Below are 22,601 nucleotides of genomic sequence, written 5' to 3' on the forward strand. Positions count from 1 at the left end.
ATGTGTAAAGCACTGTTCTAAGCACTGGGGGGATACGAGGTGATCAGGTTGTCCCACATGGGGCTCACAGTCTTAATCTCCATTTTACAGATGAGGTCACTGAGGCACCAAGAAGTGAAGTGACTTGCCCAAAGTCACACAGCTTACAAGTGGCGGAGTCGGGACTAGAACCCATGACCTCTGACTTTCAAGCCCGGGTTCTTTCCACTCAACCACCCTACTTCTCAAGAGTATATACGCTCTTTGCACTGTTTGATCCTCCAAAATTTTAAAGCCTTGGATTTGCACACATCCAAGAGTTGCATTTGGATTTTCTCCCTTTATTCATCCCTCCCTCAGCACTTAGGTACATATTGATAATATATTTATTTATATTACTGCCTGTCTTCCCCTCTAGACTGCTGTTATTAATGGTATTTGTTAAGTGCTTACTATGTGCCAGGCACTGTTCTAAACACTGGGGTAGATACATGATAATCGAGTTGGATACAGTCCCTGTCCTACATAGGGAATATGTCTACCAACTCTGCTATATTGTACACTCCCAAATGCTTAGTACAGTGCTCTGTACATAGTAAGCGCTCAATAAACATGATTGACTGATGGAGAGATTGCATTTGTGCAGGGGTCAATCCTTAATCACTTGATACCCCATCCTCAGCCCCACAGCACTAGTATATATTCCTTATACTCTCCCATTTCCCCTATTTCTAATTTATTTTAATGTCTGTATCCCCCCCCCCAGACTGTAAACTTCTTGTGGGTAGGTATCATGTCTACCAATTCCAATGAATAGTACTCCTCCAACTGTTTAGTACAGTGTTCTGCCCAGAGTAAACACTTAATAAATGCCACTTACTGATCACAGGAGTGATTTCCACATAACATTTCCACATAACATAAGGAAGCAGCGTGGCCTAGTGCAAAGAGCATGGGCCTGGGAGTCAGAGGACCTGGAGAAGCAGTGTGGCTCAGTGGAAAGAGCCCGGGCTTGGGAGTCAGAGGTCATGGGTTCGAATCCCAGCTCTGCCACTTGTCAGCTGTGTGACTGTGGGCAAGTCACTTAACTTCTCTGTGCCTCAGTTCCCTCATCTGTAAAATGGGGATTAACTATGAGCCTCACATGGGACAACCTGATGACGCTGTATCTCCCCCAGTGCTTAGAACAGTGCTCTGCACATAGTAAGCACTTAACAAATACCAACATTTTTATTCGAATCCCGACTCTGTTACTACCTGCTGTGTGACCTTGGCCAAATCCATAGGAAGCAGTATGGTGTAGTGGATAGAGCAGGGGCCTGGGAGTCAGAAGGTCATGGGTTCTAATCCCGGCTCTGCCACTTGTCTGCTGTGTGACCGTGGCCAAGGCACTTACCTTCTCTGTACCTCACTCACCTCATCTGTAAAAGGAGGATTGGGTCACTGAGCCCCACGTGGGACAGGATTTGCTTGTATCCACCCCAGCACTTAGTACAGTGGCTGACACATAAAAAGCACTTCACAAATACCATAATTATGGTGATCGTTATTATCTCGGATGAGTCACTTAACTTCTCTGTCCTTCAGTTACTTCATCTGTAAAATGGGCATCAAACGTAAGCCCGTCGATTAGACCGTAAGCCCGTCAAACGGCAGGGACCGTCTCTATCTGTTGCCGACTTGTTCATTCCAAGCGCTTAGTACAGCGCTCTGCATATAGTAAGCGCTCAATAAACACTATTGAATGAATACCATTGAATAAAATGGGGATTAAATCCTCCTTCCTCCAATAGACTGTGGGGCAGGGATTGGGTCCAACCTGCTTATCTTGTAACTACCCCCACCCTAGTACAGTGCCGGGTACATAGTGCTTAACCAGTAACTTAAAAAATAAAATGAAGAATGACCCATCCTTCAAAAATACAATGATCTCAGTCATGTCCTTTACAAAAAAACTGCAGAATGGAAAATCACTAGCTGGTGGAGGACGGAATCGAATCCGACGTCTCCGGGGAAACTATCCAAGTAGGGCAAGAGAGCAGAGCTGAATTGGGAAATCACTCTCGCTAAGGTTCTGGCTTGTGATCGTCAGCTGGGGAGACAGTGGGTGAAGCATCTGGAAACGGCAGAATAGAAAGGCCAGTGAATGGGCCAGAGACAAAAGGGTGGCCTCGAATTCTGTTAATCAGCAATTAATAACTGGAAGACATCCCAAACTCCCTTAGATTTCAGCAGGCGTGCATCCGACGGGTTAAACGGCGGGAATGGGCCGGACTCGATCCTGAATAATATGTTATTAAGAAAAGTTTCCCTCCCTGGTCTAGATAGGCAGGAGGAAGAGTTGGAGGATGAGGAGGGCAAAGAGGGGATTGTGGAGGGGTTAGATTGAGCCTGAGTGTATTTCGGGGATTGATCTGTATTCAGAGAATCTGTCTCTTTGATGGATGGAAACATGGAGCAGGGGAGCACTGAGGATTCTTAAGGACTTTTCAGTAGGAACACTTCAGAGAGGGTAATTTTATTTGGAGGTTTGTCTACAGCTTGTTAATAGGACCATGTCTGGCTTGTTTCTCTGAATGCAAAGCCCCCTGCAGGGATGTTCCAGCCTAATAAAGCCTTTGCTGTTGACCTCCTCCTCCACGGTCTTTACTCCTCCCACTCCCAGCCTTTAGAAGCCCACACTCATTGTTTCTATTGCTCAGAACAGGCGCATTATAAGGGAGAGAGAGTGGCGCAGTTCATTAGAGAAAGGCATCGTGTACTTGCAAGAGAATGATTGATTAACGGTCTCTCTGATCAAGTTTACCATTCAACTCGGCATGGAAATGCCACTCAACTTCTGTGTGTGTTTTTATGTTGCTCTGGGGGGTTGTACGTTGACTCGATTTGGATGGACGCTTGAATTAAGCTGTATCTGAAGCAAAGACGTACTGTCACCACTTCTAGGACAACCCATTGACTCGGCTAGAGAAGCAGCGTGGCCTAGCGGGGTAGAGCACGAGCCTGGGAGTCAGAAGGACCTGGGTTCTAATTCCAGTTCTGCCACTAGTCTGCTGTGGGACCTCGGTCCAAACATTTAACTTCTCTGAACCCGTTACCTCGTATATACAATGGGGATTAACACTGTGAGCCCCGTGTGGGACATGGACGGTGGCCAATCTGAGGATCTTGTATCTACCCCAGCGCTTAGAAGGGTGCCTGTCATGTAGTGAGCGCTTAACAGATACCTTAAAAAAAAAGTAACAGCCAGTCGGGGGAGGATTTGGAGAAAGCTGAAAGAGTAGAAATTGAAGGAAATTCGGGTACAGCAAGGAGAGCAAAAAGCTGCCTAAGAGAAGGATGTGTAGGTTTGGGGAGGAGGTGGAGATGGGTGAAAAGAGTGGGCAGTACAGAAATACTCTAAGGGTCTCTCTGTCCCAAACTCCAATACAGCAAAGAAACCGATTTTCTGAAGTCAGAAGAGTCACTGAGCTATATCAGGCTAACCCAAATCCCTCCCAACTCTCCAGTAAAACAACGGTGACCCCCGCCCTTCATTATAAATTCCTTGTGGGCGGGGAACACGTCTACAAACTCTGTTTTATTGTACTCGAGTCCTAAGCGCGTAGTATGGTGCTCTGAATGCAGTAAGTGCTCAGTAAACAACACTGGAAAAGTGGACACCGAGAGGGAACGTATTTGAAACCTATAAAATCGTGAAGGATGTGGAGAGGGAGAACACAGAATTGTAATTCACCAAATCCCTTGGCAATAGGTAATGAGGACATTCTTCTCTATGTCTCCGTTTCCTCATTTTTAAAATAGGTTTTCGATACCCGTTCTCCCTCACACTTAAACTGTGAGCCCCTTGTAGGACAGAGACTAGGTCAAACCTGGTTACCTTGTATCTACCCCAACACTTAGTGTAGTGCTTGGCACACAGTAAGTACTTAATGCCATCATTATTAAAGCCTTAAGGGAGTAATAAAGAGCCAGGCTGAAAACTAGAGAAAAAGAGTCAGAGGATCGCAAAGACATTGCCACAAGAGTTAACAATAATAACAATAATACTAATAATTGTGGTACTTGTTAAGCGCTTACTGTGTGCCAGACAGCGTACTAAGCGCTGGGGTGGATACAAGCAAATCGGGTTGGTCACGGTCTCTGTCCCACATGGGGGGCTCACAGTCTTGGAGAAGCAGCGTGGCTCAGTAGAAAAAGCCCGGGCTTGGGAGTCAGAGGTTGTGGGTTCAAATCCCAACTCAGCCGCTTGTCAGCTGAGTGACTTTGGGCAAGTCACTTAACTTCTCCGTGCCTCAGTTCCCTCGTGGCTCAGTGGAAAGAGCATGGGCTTGGGAGTCAGAGGTCATGGGTTCGAATCCTGGCTCGGCCACTCGTCAGCTGTGTGACTTTGGGCAAGTCACTTGACTTCTCGGTGCCTCAGTTACCTCATCTGTAAAATGGGGATTAAGACTGTGAGCCCCACGTGGGACAACTTGATTACCCTGTGTCTACCCCAGCGCTTAGAACAGTGCTCGGCACATAATAAGCGCTTAGCAGATACCAACGTTATTATTATTATTATTATTATTAAAATGGGGATTAAGACTGTGAGCTCCACGTGGGACAACCTGATCCCCTTGTATCCTCCCCAGTGCTTAAAACAGTGTTTTGCACTTACTAAGTGCTTAACAAATGCCATTATTATTATTATTATTATTATTAATCCCCATTTTACAGTTTTGAGGTACCTGAGGCACAGAGAAGTGAAGTGACTTGCCTAAGGGCACACAGCAGACAAGTGGCAAAGCAGCATGAAGAAGCAGCACGGCGTAGTGGAAGGCCTGGGAGTTAGAAGATCATGTGTTCTAATCCTAGCACTGCCACTTGTCTGCTGTGTGGCCTTGGGCAAGTCACTTCACTTCTCTGGGCCTCAGTTACCTCAACTGTAAAGTGGGGATTGAGACCGCGAGCCGCATGTGAGACAGGGCCTGTGTTCAGTCTGATTCGCTTGTTTTTACCCCAGTGCTTAGTGCAGTGCCTGGAAAATACCACAGTTAACAAAATCATGCAGAGAGAGAGAGGGAAACCAAGGGCATGAGGGCCCTACTTTGTGCCAGTGAGCAGGGAAAAGAAGCAGAAAGGAGAAGGGGAATTTCCTAGGGAGAAATAAGGCTCAACGTGTGTGCTGGGAGCCATCGGAAGAGCAGGTGTTTGAGAGTATGAATCGGTGCCAAGGAAGATGCTGGAATAAGCGAGAGGGGTAACTATGTCGACACCTATGACAGATTTCACCAACTTGTGCCCTGGGGGCCTGACTTTATGCCTCCCCCGCCTTCATCCTAAACATTCGAGTCAGGATTCTGAGCCAGACTGCAACACCGAGGGAGATACTGAGGAATCAGAGAGGGAGGGGAAGGGGAGGGAAATGGGGGAAGGGAGGGGTCATCCCCTTCGAGGGTTAGTGCTGGTGGGAAGGGGTGAATGCCACAGCTGTCCATTCCTCTCAACATTAAGTACATCCTGGAACCCCTGCTGGTCTCAGCAGCTCCACGCTGGAATGCCCATATGGCCAGTGAGTTCTATTTGGTTTTTGTTTGTTTGTTTTCGGCGGTACTGTTAAGCACTTACTACATATGCCAGGCACTAGGCTAAGCAGCTGGGGTAGATACAAGATAATGAGGTTGGACACAGTCCCTGTCCCTCATGGGGCTCACAGCCTTAATCCTCATTTTACAGATGAGGTAACTGAGACCCGGAGAAGTGAAGCGACTTGCCGAAGATTACGCAGCAGACACGTGGTGGAGCCGGGACTCCTAGGCCCTACTCTTTCCACACTGGGACGTGCTGCTTCTCGTTGTTGTTGATTTTCATTCATTCGTTCAATCGTATTTAATGAGCACTTCCTGTGTGCAGAGCACTGTATTAAGCACTTGGAAAGTACAATTCGGCAATAAAGAGACACAATCCCTGTCCAGTCTACAAGGCGGGAGACTGGCATCAAAACAACTAAACAGGCATCAATATAAATAAATAGAATTATAGATGTGTACATATATACACAAGTGCTGTGAGCTGGTGGGGGGGGATAGAGCAGAGGGAGCAAATCGGGGCGACGTGAGGGGAGGGGGAGCGGAGGAAAAGCAGGGCTTAGTCTGGGAAGGCCTCTTGGAGGAGGTGAGCCTTCAGGAGAGCTTTGAAGGGGGGAGATGTGATTGTTTGGTGGATGTGAGGAGGGAGGGCATTCCAGGCCAGAGGTAGGGCGAGGGCCAGAGGTCGTGGGAGGGACAGGCAAGAAAGGCGCAATGAAAAGGTTAGCACCAGCGTAGCGGAGTGTGCAGGCTGGGCTGTAGAAGGAGAGAAGGGAGGTGAGGCAAGAAGGGGCAAGGTGATGGGGAGCTTTGAAGCCAATAGTCAGGGGTTTTTGTTTGATACTTTGATACTAGATTTGGTTGATAGGCAACCATTGGAGATTTTTGAAAAGGGGGGTGACATGCCCAGAACATTTCTGTAGAAAGAGAATCCAGGCAGCAAAGTGAAGTATGGACTGAGGTTTTTGCCCCAGATATCAAAGGCTAAAGTTGGTTGAGTTACCTCTCCCCCATCGCCAAGGGAGTCCCGCTCAGGGGGCCTCAGTCATCCTCAGTCAATCAATCGTATTTATTGAGGGCTTACTGTGTGCAGTAAGCACATTAAGGAAAATGGGCATACCGGACCATTTAATTGCATTAATACGGACCCTGTACGACAAACAGGAGGCTACAATAAGAACAGAATATGGAGAAACAGATGGGTTTCCCATCAGTAAGGGTGTAAGACAAGGAGGTAGCTTTATCGCCTTAGCAGTTCAACCTTTACACCGAATACCTCATGAGAGAAGCCAGACTGGATGAAGACGAATGAGTAAAAATTGAAGGAAGGAATATAAACAACCTTCGTTATATTGATGATATAACCCCATCAGCAAAAAGTGAAGAAGATTTGCAGGGCTTATTATTAAAAGTTAAGGAACAGAACAGAAAGATGGGCCTATATTGAATGTCAAGAAAACAAAGATCATGACAACTGGAAGTTTTAACACATTTGTAGCGGACAGAGAAAAGATTAAAATAGTTGACGATTTTTCTCTTCTGGGATCGATAAATCAATAATAAAGGAACTAGTAGCCAAGAAATACGCCGAAGATTAATATTAGGAAGACTTGCTGTGAAGAGCCTGGGAAAAGGTCCTTAAATGTGCCGATGTAAAAATTGCCACAAAAATATAAACTGTCAACTGTAGGGTGTTTCCAGTGACAATGTATAGATCTGAAAGCTGGACAGTGAAAAAACAGGATAGAAAGAGAATCGATTCTTTTGAAATGTGGTGTTGGAGAAGGCTTTTGCAAATACCATGGACTGCCCCATAAACAAACAAATGGATTTTGAAGGAAATTAAGCCAAAGTGGATTTTGTAAAGCCAAATGACTCGACTTAGTTTAGCATATTTTGGACACAACATCAAGAGGACTGATTCTCTGGAGAAGACACTAATTAATGCTAGGAAAAGTCCAGGGAAAACATGGAAGAGGCAGACTGGCAGCTAGATGGATGGAGGCCACAACAACGATAACGGAAGAACCATTAGAAAGGTTGCAGATCATGACAGAGGATAGGACATTCTGGAGAGAGTTTATCCATGGAGTCTCTATGAATCAGAAATGACTCGATGACACTTAATAATAATACTGTGTACAGAGCGCTGTACTAAAGGATCTTGGGTGAGAACAACATAATAATTAGATATATTCCATGACCACAGTGACCTTACACTCTAGAGTGGAAGATAGATGTGTACATAAGTGTTGAGGGGCAAGCCCGTCATTGGGCAGGGATTGTCTCTGTCTGTTGCCAACTTGTCCATTCCAAGCGCTTAGTACGGTGCTCTGCACATAGTAAGCGCTCAATAAATACTATTGAATGAATAAATGGAGCAAGTCGGGGTGTCACAGAAGGGAGTGGGAGAAGAGGAAAGGAGGGCATAGTCAGGGAAGGCCTCTTGGAGAATAATAATAATGATAATAATAATAATAATGATGGTATTTTTAAGCGCTTATGTGCCAAGCACTGTTCTAAGCGCTGGGGGCAGGGGGGAATACAAGGTGACCAGGTTGTCCCACAAGGGGCTCACAGTCTTAATCCCCATTTTACAGATGAGGGAACTGAGGCACAGAGAAGTTAAGTGGCTTGCCCGAAGTCACACAGCTGACAAGCGGCGGAGCTGGGATTAGAACCCAAGACCTCTGTCTCCCAAGCCCGGGCTCTTTCCCCTGAGCCGCGCTGCTTTTCTAAGATTCGTATAGTTTCAGGGGAGATTTTCCTGGGGTGGAAGCTTGGGGTAGTCTTTTTGTGGGGGGAGAGGGGTCTCAAACCCCAGTTACAGGAGCCAGAGGCATAGTCTTCTGCCTTGGGGTTGGCCCTCTACTGTTTATTTTACATCAGAAGCTCTAAGCTGTTCCTGATTGAGCCTCTCCTGTGTCAGGATAGAGAATGTGGGCCCTGGGGAAAGAGGCATAATAATTAATAATAATAATGATTATGGTATTTGTTAAGCACTTACTATGTGCAGAGCACTGTTCTAAGCGCTGGGGTGGATACAGGGTAATCAGGTTGTCCCACATGGGGCTCACATTTTTAATCGCCATTTTTACAGATGAGGTAACTGAGGCACAGAGAAGTTAAGTGACTTGCCCAAGGTCACACAGCAGACAAGCGGAGGAGTCGGGAGTAGAACCCACGACCTCTGACTCCCAAGCCCGGACTCTTTCCACTAAGCCGCGCTGCTTCTCAAAGTGCCTTCTGTGTTTCGATGAGCACTCTAGACTATAAACCTGTGGGCAGGGAATGTGTCTGTTATAATGTTCTATTGTAGTCTCCTAAGCGCTTACTACAGATCGCTGCACACAGTAAGTGCTCAAGAAATACGACTGACTGGCTAAACTGTAAGCTCGCTGTGGGTAGGGAATGTGTCTGCTGATTGTTATATTATACTCTCCCAAGCGCTTAGTACAGTGTGCGGCATAGAGTAAGTACTCAATGAATACGATTGAAAGAATGAAAGAATGACTTTCCGAAATGGCCAAAAACTGGACCTTTAAGAATGGCCATTCCAACTGGGAATCCCATTCAGCTCTATTCACAGGCTGGATCACCTCATGTACCTCATTACAGGGTCTGTTTTTTTAAAGGAATTCATTAAGCACTAACTATGTGCCAGACGCTATACTAAGCGCTGAGGTAGACACAAGCTCATCGGGTTGGGCAGAGTCCGTGTCCCACGTAGGGTTCACGGTCTTATTCCCCATTTTACAGATGAGGGAACTGAGGTTCAGAGAAGTGAAGTGACTCGCTCAAGGTCACACGGCAGACAAGTGGCATTTTGGCGGAATGCACAGAAAAGACTGATTGAGTGTAAAGTGGAAAAGCACACAAGAAATCAGTAAGGGTGAAGAGTAAGAGTAGGAGAGCAACCGCTTCGCAAGCCCCAACCCCTAGCTGTGCCATTTTGTCACCTGTGATGCGGGAGTGGTTTCCAGGTGCCACAGCCAGAAGTAGCACTGCAGCAGTGTGGAGAAGAAGCTTTCTCTTCTCCTCTGACATGATGTTAACGTGTGCTTGGGCCAGTGAGTCTCGTCCTCTCCCCCCACCCCTTTCAAGGGTTCAGTAATATGGATTTATGAATCATAATAATTGTATTTCTTAAGCCTTTACTATGTGCCAGGCAGTGTATAAAGCCCTGGAGTCTTGTCTTATGCTGTCGAGTCGCTTCTGACCATAGCGATACCAAGGACACATCTCTCACAGAACTCCCCGCTCTCCGTCTGCAATCGTTCTGGTAGTGGATCCGTAGGGTTTTCTTGGTAAATATGCAGGAGTGGTTTAGCATCGCCACTTTCCTCACAGTCAACTCCAGTCTCCGGCCTCGACTCTCTCCCATGCTGATGCTGCCCGGCGTGGGTGAGTTTTGCCTCGTAGCAGATGGCCTCCCGCTCGCTAGCCACTGCCCAAGCTAAGAATGGAATGGATATACCTCTGCTTGACTCTCCCTCCCATAACCGGGACTGGTAGAGTATTAGAAACTCTCCAGGTGCGACCCTGAGAGGGAAGTACTGGAGCAGATACGAGATAATCGAGTCCGACACAATCCCTGACCCACATAGGCCTCACAGTCTTGATCCCTATTTTTACAGATGAGGTAACCGAGGGCTCAGAGAAGTGAAGCGACCCACACTTGATCACAGAGCAGACAAGTGGCAGATCTGGGATTAGAATCCAGGTCCTCTGACTCCCGGTCTTGTGCTCTTTCTACAAGACTTCGCTGTTTATTGGAAACTATATTCCTTTTGGAAAATCAGCCTTGATAGGCACTTGAATTATGGCTAGGCACTTGAATTCTGGATCTGCACTCTGGTAAGTTGGAAAAAAAAAATAGCTACTTTGCTTAGCAACAGAGGCTTGAGGCAAGTGGTGTTGTTTTGGCTCCTTTTTCACACCAGAGCCCGGGAACACAGGTCTCCCATTATGACCCTAGGGTTTTGTCTGTGCCACGCATGAATTAGCCTAGCAAACAGCAAGTGTGGATTGGCAGAGTTACAACGGGCTGAATGAAGCACCGCAGTGTTTCTGGTCCCTGCTCCGATCGGCGTCTCGGAAAGGACCTAGAACCATCACGGCCCAAACCAAATAGCACGGGCTTCGAAGTCAGGTGATCTGGGTTCCCGTCCCTGCTCTGCCCACTTGCCTGCTGTGGGACCTGAGACGAGTCACTTAACTTCTCTGTGCCTCAGCTACCTCATCCGTAAATTGGGATCGTGAGCCCCATGTGGGAAAGGGATTGGGTCTCTTATGATTAGCTTGTATTTACTCCGGCACTTAGTACAGGTACTGGCAAGTAGTAAGCACTTTACAAATACCATTTTAAAACATACGCTTCCGGGGATTCCACAGTGGAAACAGAGGCAGCAGGAACAGACAGATCAGCACTCTTTCAGATTTTCTCCCTGTGATCCCCGTAGAGAAGAACTCGGCTTTGTAAGACCAGGACTCGGCCCAGAGAAATTATTTTTGACTATTTGCTGGTTACGAGCCGTTCTCGAGAACATCCGCTCTTGCTTTGTTTTGAACAGTAGTCAAGGGCAGACCCACGGTGTTCTGAGGCTGATCGTTCATCAAGATCATCGTGACTGTGAGCCCTGCATGGGACAGGGATTGTGTCCAACCCAATTTGCTTCTCCAGTCCTTAGTACAGTGTCTCACACATAGTAAGTGCTTAATAAATATCATAATTATTATTATTATTATTATTCAAGCGCTACCCAGAGTTATTTTAAGGCCCCAGTAATAATAGGAGTGAGGGTATTTGTTGCGCTCCCATTGGGTACATGCACTGTACTGAGGAATTGGGAATTTCCTTTCCCACAAGGAAAGTGAGAATGTAAGCTCTTTAACAGGAGAGTCAGATATAACAATATTTACACATGATTTGTAATATGATTACAAATGATTTTGTAAAGATTTTGACTAATACAGTTTTCTTATATCTACTCCAGGGTTTAACCCAATGCTTGGAACATAGTAAGTGCTAAATAAAAACCTTCATTGTTATTATTATTAACTCTGTGTGTCCTGCTTAAGGCATTTCTGGGCTGCTGCTGCTGCTGATGAGGTTGATGTAGTGTGACAGTAAGCACTCAGAGATCAGGGATCACGTCTGATAGAATAACTTCGTAGGGTGTCCAGCTCCGCACCTGGTGCTTGGGGAACCAAACAAACGGCTTCTGAGGAGGAAAGAAGTCCTCAGAGGGCAGCTCACTGTTTTGTTTAATTTCACTCGGCTCATCCTCCCAATTTGCTTCCATTTGCCGGGTACCAGTGTAGTCACTGTGGAATTTCCACAAAAGTGTTAAGGAACCAGCCACGCAGAGTCACGAGAAGCAACGTGGCCTCGTCGATAGAGCACGGGCTTGGGAGTCAGGAGCACCTGAGTTCTAATCCCAGCTCCTCCACAGGTCTGATGTGTGTCCTTGGGCAAGTCACTTCACTTCTCTGCGCCTCAGTTACCTCATCTGTCAAGTGGGAATTAAGGCTGTGAGCCCCATGTGGGACAGGGACTGTATCCCACCTGATTAGCTTGTGTCTACCCCAGAGCTTAGTACATTTCCTGGCACATAGGAGGCGTTTAATACCATAAAAAAAACAAACAAAATGAAACAAAAAACACCCACTGAGTCCTAGAACCTGAGTTACCAGCCAAGGCCAGAGATTCCCCAAACCAGGTGGGAGTGCAACCTTTGACCTGGCAGACCCAAGAGCTCTGGCTCAGAGGAATGCTCTGAAATTTTCCAAGGTTACTGGCCGTATAGGAGAGCAACACACTTCCCAGATGCTTTGGGGTGGGAGAGTGCTACAGGCACCATGCTGCCTCCTTGCATCAGGGAGATCTCCGAGTAGTTTCCCCCAATCACTTTGTCACTGAATAGAATGGCAAAAGGTGCCAGGGAAGCGGAGAGGAGCTGACCTTTTGCTTAGCAGACTCTGCAGATGGGATTGGGGGATGGGGGGGAATTAACCAAAGGTTTGTCATAAATCACGGGGGTGGAGGACAACGGCGGGAGGGGAAAGTTTCCCAGAAGCTAAAAGCTGGTATCGTGCACCCCAAACATCTGCTCAGAAAGCCTCCCCTCCCTCCACCCGCTGGCAAGTTAGCCCTTCCTCTCCTAATGGAAACAAACAGGCATACTCCCCTCCCTCCCTCCAGGCCCAATTGCAGCCCTGGCCCCAGAATTTTCCAGCCGAATTGCGGCCAACAGAAAGAAAACAAAAGAAGGGTCTTTATAGCATTTGCTTTCTGTCTCCGCTCTCCCGCCAATCCCTCCCTGCTCGGTTCCCATTGTTCTCCCTTGGGTCTGTAAGAAACAGAGTTCCGGGGGGGGGGCGGGGAGGGGGGGTGTTCGGTAGCCCTTCTCTCTCAAGAAGAATGTCACCCTTTCCCCTCAGCGAGCCCAGCTGTTTGCTGGCTGAGGCCGTGGGAGCATCAGAGAACCTTTCCCGCAATACTTTTGGTTTTAATTGAAGCCTTTATGGTCCCCAGAGGGGCCTATCTGGGCCTAAAATGCTCCCCAGTCCAGATGGCCAAGTAAAGACACCAACGGAGGGTCCTCTCCTTCAACTGGCTTCCAAGCTCTTCCACTTTATGCCACAGGCCAAGATGATACCCGGGGGTTTCCTCCACCGACTCCAGGGCCGAGGGTGGTGGCCTTCGAGAAGCAGGAGGGGCACCACAGATCCTCATCCCCTGCTGTAGCCGAAGGAACTGAAGCTTTGTGTTTTGTGGGGTGTGGGGGGAAGGGGAGGGGGAAAACCGTCCTTTGAAAGAGATTTAAAATGCCCATTTGAGCCATCAGAGTATTAGGTCTTTGAGAGTTGGGAAAATGTCTACTACTTCCGTTGTACTTTCCCAAGCTCTTAGTACAGTGTGCTGCACACCCTCTGGGTGCTCAGTAAATGTGCCTCCTCCTCCTCCTCCTACTAGACATCTGGTTATGGGGACAGAAGATACTCGGAGGAAGGAGAAGGGAAGAAGAGGGGAGGAGGAGGGGTAGAGGAGGGGAGAGGAAGGTCCTGGGTAATCCCCACCCTGGTGGCCTCCTTAGGGTTGTGTCTGTTCCGGCAAGGTAAAGTAGAGAGCTGAGCAGACTAAATCATTCAGGCAAGATAATAACCATGCTACTGGGTGAAGTAAGTTAATTTAGACCTTAATGAAAAGTTAATCTCTTTTACTAGATTAACATTTCTTCTGAAATTCTCTTTTCCCGTCCAAGGGATGTCTCACAGGTACCTGCTTTCATCGCCATCTTGGTTACTGGGATGGAAGAACTCAACAAGGGACATTCGTTTCCAGAGAAATTTCATTTAGCTATTTATCTTTTCATGTCCTAAATTTCATTTTTTTTTAATTGTAAGAACTCCCACTGGGCCAGAGAGGGGTGTAACAAAATATGTCAAGCTCCCCCTCTAGACTGTCAGCTCCTTGTGGAACATGTCTACCAACTCTGTTGTACTCTCCCAAGTGCTTAGGGCAGTGCTCTGCACACAGTAAATGCTCAATAAATACCACTGATTGATGGATTCTAGCCACCCTCCGTTTCTCCATTAAAAAATCATCTATCTGGAATGCGTTTGCATCAGCCTTACTTGGAATAATGAGATTTACCTGCAGTCAGTGTGGCTGCCTAGTAAAGTCTATCTGATAATTGCTATAGTAACACTAAATTTGAGTGGACAGAAAAGAGGCGGAAAAAAAAGATCTAAATTTTGCCGACAAGGGGCTGGACTTTGAGTTATCAAAGGGATAATTTAGAAAAGGGAGCCTAGAGTCACAGTGGCACAGCCCTTAAAATCATTAGCTCATTGAACCAGAAAGGCCCAAATTGGGACTCCATTAGGAAGGGACACAAAATCATAGAAAAATATCAAAAAATCATGGTTGATCCTCGCCTGGAATACCATGGGCAGTTTTGATCACTTTGCCCTCAGGAGGACTAAAAGGACTTAAAACGGCATGGCCTAGTGGAAAGAGTACGGGCCTGAGAGTCAGAGGATTAAGTTCTAATTCCAGCTCTGCCACCTGTCTGCTGTGAGACCTTAGGCAAGTCCCGTAACTTCTCTATGCCTCAGTTCCCTCATCTCTAAATCCTACTCCTTCCTACTCCCTTCCACTGTGAGCCCCATGTGGAACAGGGACTGTGACCAACTCGATTTGCTTGTATCCTCCCCAGCACTAAGTACGGTACCTGGAACACAGTAAGTGCTTAACCAATACCCCAATTACTATTATTAATGATTATTATTTATTGAGTACCCCTTGGGTGCACTGCACTCTACTGAGCATTGGAGAAAATATAATAGAAAGACTCTTCTTTCTCTACATGTCTCTACATGTTCCCTGCCCATAAAGAATTCACACCCTATTAGATCCTCCCTTTTATCTGGTTAGAGTCAACCTTCATCCAAATAGCCATTTGTGCCTAGTATGGAATTCTCTATTGCGCTTTCTAATTATCCAACCGTCGACATTTTTGAAGGTTCCATTTCTGTGGTCCTTATCTCATCAGGGTTTTGTGAGACTTAATAAATTAACTCAGCATTGGTAAAGTGCCGGGAGTTCATGGAATAAGAGGCTATATGGCAGGGAGACATCTTCGCTATTATTTTTATCCACCAATTTTATAGCACCTTTCATCTATGCATTTCAAAGCCCTTTAAAACCCTAAATGGCTCCTCACAAAGCTCCGAAATTAAATTGTCCAATCCAGTTTACCCCCACTACCATACTGAACATTCACCTTCAAGAAAGTACAAGAACTTTCCAAACAGTGCTCTGCACACAGTGAGTGCTCGGTACCACTGATTGAAGTGACCCCCTAGCACAGTTCCATTGGTAAACTTCTCATATTCCCCTTCAAAGCCTTAAGGGGCAAACGATGACACTGAAAGGGATCAGGAAACTTTAGGGTTTGATACTTCTAGAGACACTGAATCAGAAAGAAGATCGAGGAAAAAGGGCTATGGGATGATAACTCCAGAGTCTGACTGCAGAAGAGGTTGTTTCGTGGCTCAGTGGAAAGAGAACGGGCTTGGGAGTCAGAGGTCATGGGTTCGAATGCCGTCTCTGCCACTTGTCAGCTGTGTGACTGTGGGCAAGTCACTTAAATTCTCTGTACCTCAGTTACCACATCTGAAAATGGGGATTAAGACTGTGAGCCTCACGTGGGACAACCTGATTACCCTGTATCTACCCCAGTGCTTAGAAAGGTGCTCTGCACATAGTAAGGGCTTAAATACCAACATTATTATTATTATTATTGTAGGTGACTCCATCCCATCACCGAGTCAGCTACACATGCTCTCCCTTGTTGCAGACTAGTACCCCTTCTCCCTCATGTGAATTGTTGCTAGAAAAGCTGCCATTCATAAAGCCTTCCAAATACCTCCCCCCCCGCCACTTGCTTTTCCCTTCCTCTAATTCCTCAACCCAAAACGGGGACAGAAGGGTGAGAAGGAGCCCGGAGTCAGAGGTGGGCTCAAAAGAAATGGGGAATTGGAGGGCCGTGGGGATGTGGTCACATCTGACTCCATCCAGGGATCACTCCAGAGCTCGACACCGAAATGGCCCATGCCCCTGGAGAATTGTTTGAGACTCTGCCACATTTCATTCCTTCCCCTCCTCCTCCGAGTTCTCTGCAAGCTTATTTTTAGCTAGCACTGATGATGGTTCCGAGCAAGGGACCTTAATGGGTCGGATTTTAGAGACAAAAGAGAAGCTTTGAGACAATCTGGACTAATGACAGAAGCCTGTTTGTACCAACAGGCTTGTTTGTGGTGAACTGTGAGTGGGGTGTGTGAAAATACACCCTTGGCTCACCATCTGTTGCAGGGCTTTTCTGACTCCCAAAATGTCGACAGGAGACCACAGGCCTATGCTATCTTACAGTCGGTTAGTCGATGAGGAGCCAGGGAGATGTGAAAACAGATCTCTTTGCTTCCTCCTCGGTGTAGGTCCTGAGGATTGGGAGATGGCTTGGAAGATGTTTTAAACTCAGTACTCTTCATTTTCTATTACTGCCGTATTGGGTCTCCTAACGCTCTGATTCTCCTCTTCATCCTTGCTTACAGTCTTTAGCTGTCCCTGCTCATTTGCTTCACCAGACGCAGGGATCCTTATTCACAGATTGACCTCTCGGGCCCTGTTCTTAATTCCCTCAAGCAGAACATGGGTTTCTTTTGGGGAGTCTAAGCCAGAGGTTGCCTTTGAGTAGATAGAGAAGTGAAGTGACTTCCTTGACTTGGGCGGATTTCCGTAAAATGTTCTGTAACTAATGATGGTACTTACTAAGCACTTATTCTGTGCTAAGCACTGGGGTAGAGATAAGATTATCAGAGTGGACATATCCCATGTGGTATTCTATTCTATGATGCTCCTCTTCATCCAGCCTCAAACTCTCGTGGAACAGATATGGAAAAGCAGCATGTTCTAGTGGAAAGGGCCCAGGCCTTGGAGTCGAGAATCTGAGTTCTAATTCCAGTTCTGCCATTTTACAGCAGTGTGACCTTGGGCAAATCACTTAACTCCTCTGACCCTCAGTTTCTTCATCTGTAAAGTGAGGATTAAATACCCGTTCTCCCTTCCTCTTCGACTGTGCCCACCATGTGTGGTAGGGACTGTGTCAGTCCTGATAATTTTGTATTTACCCCAGCGCATGGCAGGGAATATGTCTATTTATTGTTACATTGTCCTTCCAGGTGCTTTTATATAATGCTCTGCACTCAGTAAGCACTAAATAAATATGGTTGACTGACTGCTTAGGACATAAAGAAGCAGCATGGCTCAGTGGAAAGAGCCCGGGCTTTGGAGCCAGAGGTCATGGGTTTGAATCCCAGCTCTGCCACTTGTCAGCTGGGTGACTGTGGGCAAGTCACTTCACTTCTCTGTGCCTCAGTTCCCTCATCTGTAAAATGGGGATTAAGACTGTAAGCCTCACATAGGACAACCTGATGACCCAGTATCTACCCCAGCGCTTAGAACAGTGCTCTGCACATAGTAAGCGCTTAACAAATACCAACATTATTATAATTGGCACAGAGTAAGCACTTACCAAACACCACTATAATTATTATTATGTGGAAGCCGTTCTTGCAGGAGTTGGCCAAGCTTGCTGACCCCTAGGAATCAGTCTAACTGTGATCCAGGTAAAATTTGTTAGAGTCTAGTAATCTCTGTCTACTCCAAGGCAACCTCTGGTTCAGACTCCCCAAAAGAAATCCATGTTCCGCTTGAGGGAATTCAGAACAAGGCCCGAGAAGTCAGCTTGTGAACAAGGGTCCCTGCTGTCCGGTGAAGCAAATGAGCAAGGACAGCTAAAGACAGTAAGCAAGAGAGGCAGATACCTCGGGCATATGGCGAAGGGGTGGCAGGCTGCTTAAGAGTCTCAACTCTGCAGATTTTATCTGTGAAGGTTTTCCATTCGGGACTTTTAAAGCACAGCCATTTTGAGATGTGCTAATAGTAAATTTAAAATTGTTAGCGGTTCGCATTTACCGACTGCTTTTAATTCTTTCTTACTATGGTATTTGCTAAGCGCTTACTACGTCCCAGGCACTATTCTAAGCGCTGGGGTAGAAACAAGCTAATCAAACTGGACACAGTCCATGTCCTACATGGGGATCACAGTCTTAATCCCCATTTTATAAATGAGGTAGCTGAGGTGCAGAAAAGCAAAGTGACTTCCTTGACTTGGGTGGATTTCTGTAAAATGTTCTGTAACTAATGACGGTACTTATTAAGCACTTATTCTGTGCTAAGCACTGGGGTAGAGACAAGATTATTAGAGTGGACACATCACTTGTGGTATTCTATTTTATCCCCATTTTCCTTAGGCAAAGGGTAAGTGATTTGTCCAAGGTCACATGGCAGGCCAGGGGCAGAGCTGGGACTAGAATCCAACTCTCATGCCTCCCATTTCCACACTTTTTGCAGTAGACCAAGCCGCCCTGTTAATTCAATCGCATTTACTGAGCGCTTACTGTGTGCATAGCACTGTTCTTACTAAGCACTTGGGAGAGTACAATTCAACGATAAAGAGACACATTCTCTGCCCATAGCAAACTTACAGTCTAGAGGGGGGAGACAGATATCAATACAAACAAATGAATTACAGATATATGACATTCATATAACATAATAATAATAATGTTGATATTTGTTAAGCACTTATTATGTGCAGAGCACTGTTCTAAGCGCTGGGGTAGATACAGGGTAATCGGATTGTCCCATGTGAGGCTCACAGTCTTCTTCCCTATTTTACAGATGAGGGAACTGAGGCACAGAGAAGTGAAATGACTTGCCCACAGTCACACAGCTGACAAGTGGTAGAGCCGGGGTTCGAACCCATGACCTCTGACTCCCAAGCCCGAGCGCTTTCGACTGAGCCATGCTGCTTCCCCTAATGTTACATGTCTAGCATAATGGATGCATCACTGATCTCCCAGGAAGGGAGTAGCCAATATCTTTGTTTTGCTTTTATGGTATTTGATTAGCACTTACTATGTGTCAGGCACTATAGAGCTGGGGTAGATACAAGCTAATCAGGTTGGACACAGTCCAAAGCCCACAAGGGACTCACAGTCTTAATCCCCATTTTACAGATGAGGTAACTGAGGCGCAGAGAAGTGACGTGACTTGCCCAAGGTCACACAGCAGACAAGTAGGGAAGCCAGAATTAGAACCCAGGCCCTTCTGACTTCCGGGTCCATGCTCTATCCACTAGGCCATGCCACCTCTCTATTTTCCCCTTTAAGGAAAGAGAAATACCTTAAACTGGTTTGGGAAATCAGAGTTCTTAGACATGGAGTATCCCATCGATAAGTCGCAGCAGGTTGGTGTTTTAAGATCTCATCCCTATGGTGACGGGGCCAGTCCAATCTGAGCCTCTCTCTGGGGACAGCCACCTCTTTCTGATTCCCGCAAATGCGGCTTTGACTTCAGAACAGCCCAAGATCTTTAGAACCACAAAGCGGCAATTTCTAGCTCTTAAGCCTGCTGAGATGTCCTTGCACTAAGCAGGCCTCCTCCTCCTCCTCTCTTTCAATTTCACAACTTTAGGAAGCCACGGGGGACTGAAGCCCGCCTCATCTTAACCATCTCTGGCTGCGTGTCTCTGTTTCTGCCTCCCTCTCCCCCTTCTCCTCCACCACCATCAGAATCAGAGTTGCCTTCGTTTTATCCTCCTTTATTTAATCTCTTCTTGAGGAAAACTGAAATCTCAGCCTCAGCCCCCTCACATAATAGTTTACTCTCTCATTCCTGGCTGTTCTCCTTGTGGTGCAACCTCCCCCTCGTTTCATTTTCTGGATATTAATCTTTCATCCTCCGGATGATAACGTTGCTTTTTCCCATCCCTGAAGGTCAGATGGAAAAAAGCAGCTAGTTCCCAGTTTTACTTAGATCCTAGCACTGCCTGGCAACTTCACAAAGGGAAGAGCAATATCGGGGGCACATGGGAGCAGTTGAGAGGAAAATCAAACCTTACTGAGGGTTTTCTGGCCAAGGCCAAGCCGCTCTCCACCGAGGTGGGGGCTGTGGGTGTGCCAAGCCCAGAGATTCATCCCTCCCTTTCCAGAGGGGTATGGCCAGAGTAACTTAAACCAGGCACACACTCAAATCTCCTTCTCCTCAACCCAGGCTCTTCCCACTGAACCGAGGCAGAGGCAAACACTGTCCCTTTAAGCTCTGGTTGCTTTGCGCCAGAACCAGAAGCCGGTACTTAGCTCAGTTCTTCCCAAGCCTTGTTTCCCCACAACTTCCACTCCTATCAAAATTGGGGTTTGAGGGTCGGAAGGCTGGACCTCATTGCCCCCCCGCAAATGGTGGGAGAATCACCAAATTTATTTTCCTCATCTGTACTTGGGAGATCTGTGTGGGCACCCAGCCCAAGCAGACCCCAAACCTGATGGTAAAAACAGCACAGCAGATAATAATAATAATGATGATGATGATGACGATTGTATTTGTTAAGCATTTACTTTGTGTCAGCCATTCTTCTAAGGGCTGGGGTGGATTCGAGCTAATCAGGTTGGACCCAGTCCCTGTCCCACGTGGGGCTCACAGTCTTAATCCTCATTTTACAGATGATCATCCCCCACCCCCACCAATACACGCACATACAACAGGGATAAATAAGAAGCATGAACAAAAAGCAGTAGGGTCTAGTGGAAAAGCACAGGTCTGAAAGTCCGAGGACATGGGTTCTAATGTGGCCCTTGCACTGGTCTGCTGTGTGACGTCGGACAAGTCACTGAACTAATCTGTGCCTCAGGTTTCACCTCTGCAAAATGGGGATTCAATAGCTCTTCTCTTTCCCATTTAGACTGTGAGCTCCACGAGGGACAGGGAGTACGTGACACCTCATTAACTCGCATCTACCCCTGTGTTTAGAACAGTGCTTGGCACCCGGTAAGCACTTAACAAATACCGCAGATATTACGAAGGTCCCCCCACCCCTCTGTCATTTGCCTGCATGGCTCAGTGGAAAGAGTCTGGGCTTCGGAGTCAGAGGTCATGGGTTCGACTCCCGGCTCTGCCACTTGTCAGCTGTGTGACTGTGGGCGAGTCACTTCACTTCTCTGTGCCTCAGTTACCTCATCTGTAAAATGGGGATTAACTGTGAGCCTCACGTGGGACAACTGATTACCTCGTATCTACCCCAGCGTCTAGAACAGTGCTCTGCAAACAGTAAGCGCTTAACAAATACCAACATTATTAGTTCATATTAATATCTATTTTCCCCTCAAGACTGTTGGCTCACGGGCAGGGAATATGTCTGCTAATTCTGTTAATTCTGCTAATACTCTCCCAACTGCTTAGTACAGTGCTCCGCCCATAGTAAGGACTGAACAAATACCACTGATTGATCGATTGATTTCCCCTAGGTTAGCGGATAAAGGGGCTCCCCTTCTCCCCACCCGACCTCCCCTCCTCCCCCGGCGGCTCTTACCTGTCTTTAAGGTGGACAGACAGTGCCACACATCTGTGGACTGTTTGCAGGCCTCCCAGAGGGACAGGGAGTAGCGGTCCGAGGTGACCCAGGCCGGACTCAGGAGGGCCACCACGTCTAAGGACAGAGCGATGGAGATGCAGAACAGGGCAATCAGCTTGAAGGGCCGGATCGCGGAGCCTTCGTCGGAAGACATCCCGTCCTCCGGCTCCGGAGCAGAAGCTACAGCGGCAGGGAGGGAAAGGGGGAAAAGAAAAAAGGAAAAAGTTTAGCCACCAACAGGTTCCCGTGCCATCTGCTCCGGTCCTCGCTCCTCCTAAAGCTTGGTCCCTCTGTCCAGCGGCTTAGCAGACTGTCCAAGTGCCAGGAGGGAGGGAGGGCCAAGCGTCCGAGTGGAGTTAGGTGTGGGGGAGAGCGTGGCATCAGAGCACTGCCCGACTCCCCTCCATTCACTCACATCGCAAGCTCAGCAGCTGTCCTCTGGGTCCTAAAGCCACCCAGGGAAACTCTCTTAATAATACTAATACTAATACTAATAATGATGATGATGGTATTTGTTAAGTGCTTACTATGTGCCATGCACCATTCTAAGCAGAGTGGGAGATACAAGGTCATCTGAGAGCCTGTTGTTGGGTAGGGACTGTCTCAGTTGCCACACTGTACTTTCCAAGCGCTTAGTACAGTGCTCTGCACACAGTAAGCGCTCAATAAATATGATTGAATGAATGATGAATGAATCAGGTTGTCCCACGTGGGGCTCACAGGTTTCATCCCCATTTGACAGTCGAGGTTCTACACTGTGATTCCCTTGTTGGGTGGGGATTGTCTCTGTTGCCGAATTGTACTTTCCAAGCGCTTAGTACAGTGCTCTGCACCCAGTAAGTGCTCAATAAATATGATTGAATGAATGAATGAGGTAACTGAAACAATTTAGAGGACCCCATCTTGTAGACACATCTGAGACAGGAGAGGTGATCTGTGGAGAAATCCAAGGCAGGTTCATTATGGTCAGGGAATGTGGCCGCTAATTCTGCTATATGGGATTAAAACATTC

General features: G+C 47.0%; 1 protein-coding gene and 1 non-coding gene across 3 annotated transcripts in view; both read right to left on the bottom strand.

Moving 5' to 3' along the window:
* LOC100084062 (transmembrane protein 47-like) overlaps nt 1-21,991 on the bottom strand; it is a 34,814-nt gene extending 12,823 nt beyond the window's left edge. Inside the window, exon 1 of one of the 2 annotated variants that reach the window (XM_029067092.2) lies at nt 21,548-21,991. In XM_029067092.2, the coding sequence (XP_028922925.1) occupies nt 21,548-21,743 (196 nt within the window). In that variant the 5' untranslated portion in view covers nt 21,744-21,991. The remainder of the gene's footprint in view (nt 1-21,547) is intronic. The other variant, XM_001514540.4, reaches the window with a different exon arrangement.
* On the bottom strand, nt 9,964-10,101 carry LOC114812990. Its single transcript, XR_003760603.1, has one exon. It is a non-coding gene; the product is annotated as a small nucleolar RNA SNORA7 (small nucleolar RNA).
* Nucleotides 21,992-22,601: the final 610 nt, after the last annotated feature.

Source organism: Ornithorhynchus anatinus, chromosome 6 (assembly GCF_004115215.2).
Source record: "Ornithorhynchus anatinus isolate Pmale09 chromosome 6, mOrnAna1.pri.v4, whole genome shotgun sequence".
NCBI lineage: Eukaryota > Metazoa > Chordata > Mammalia > Monotremata > Ornithorhynchidae > Ornithorhynchus > Ornithorhynchus anatinus.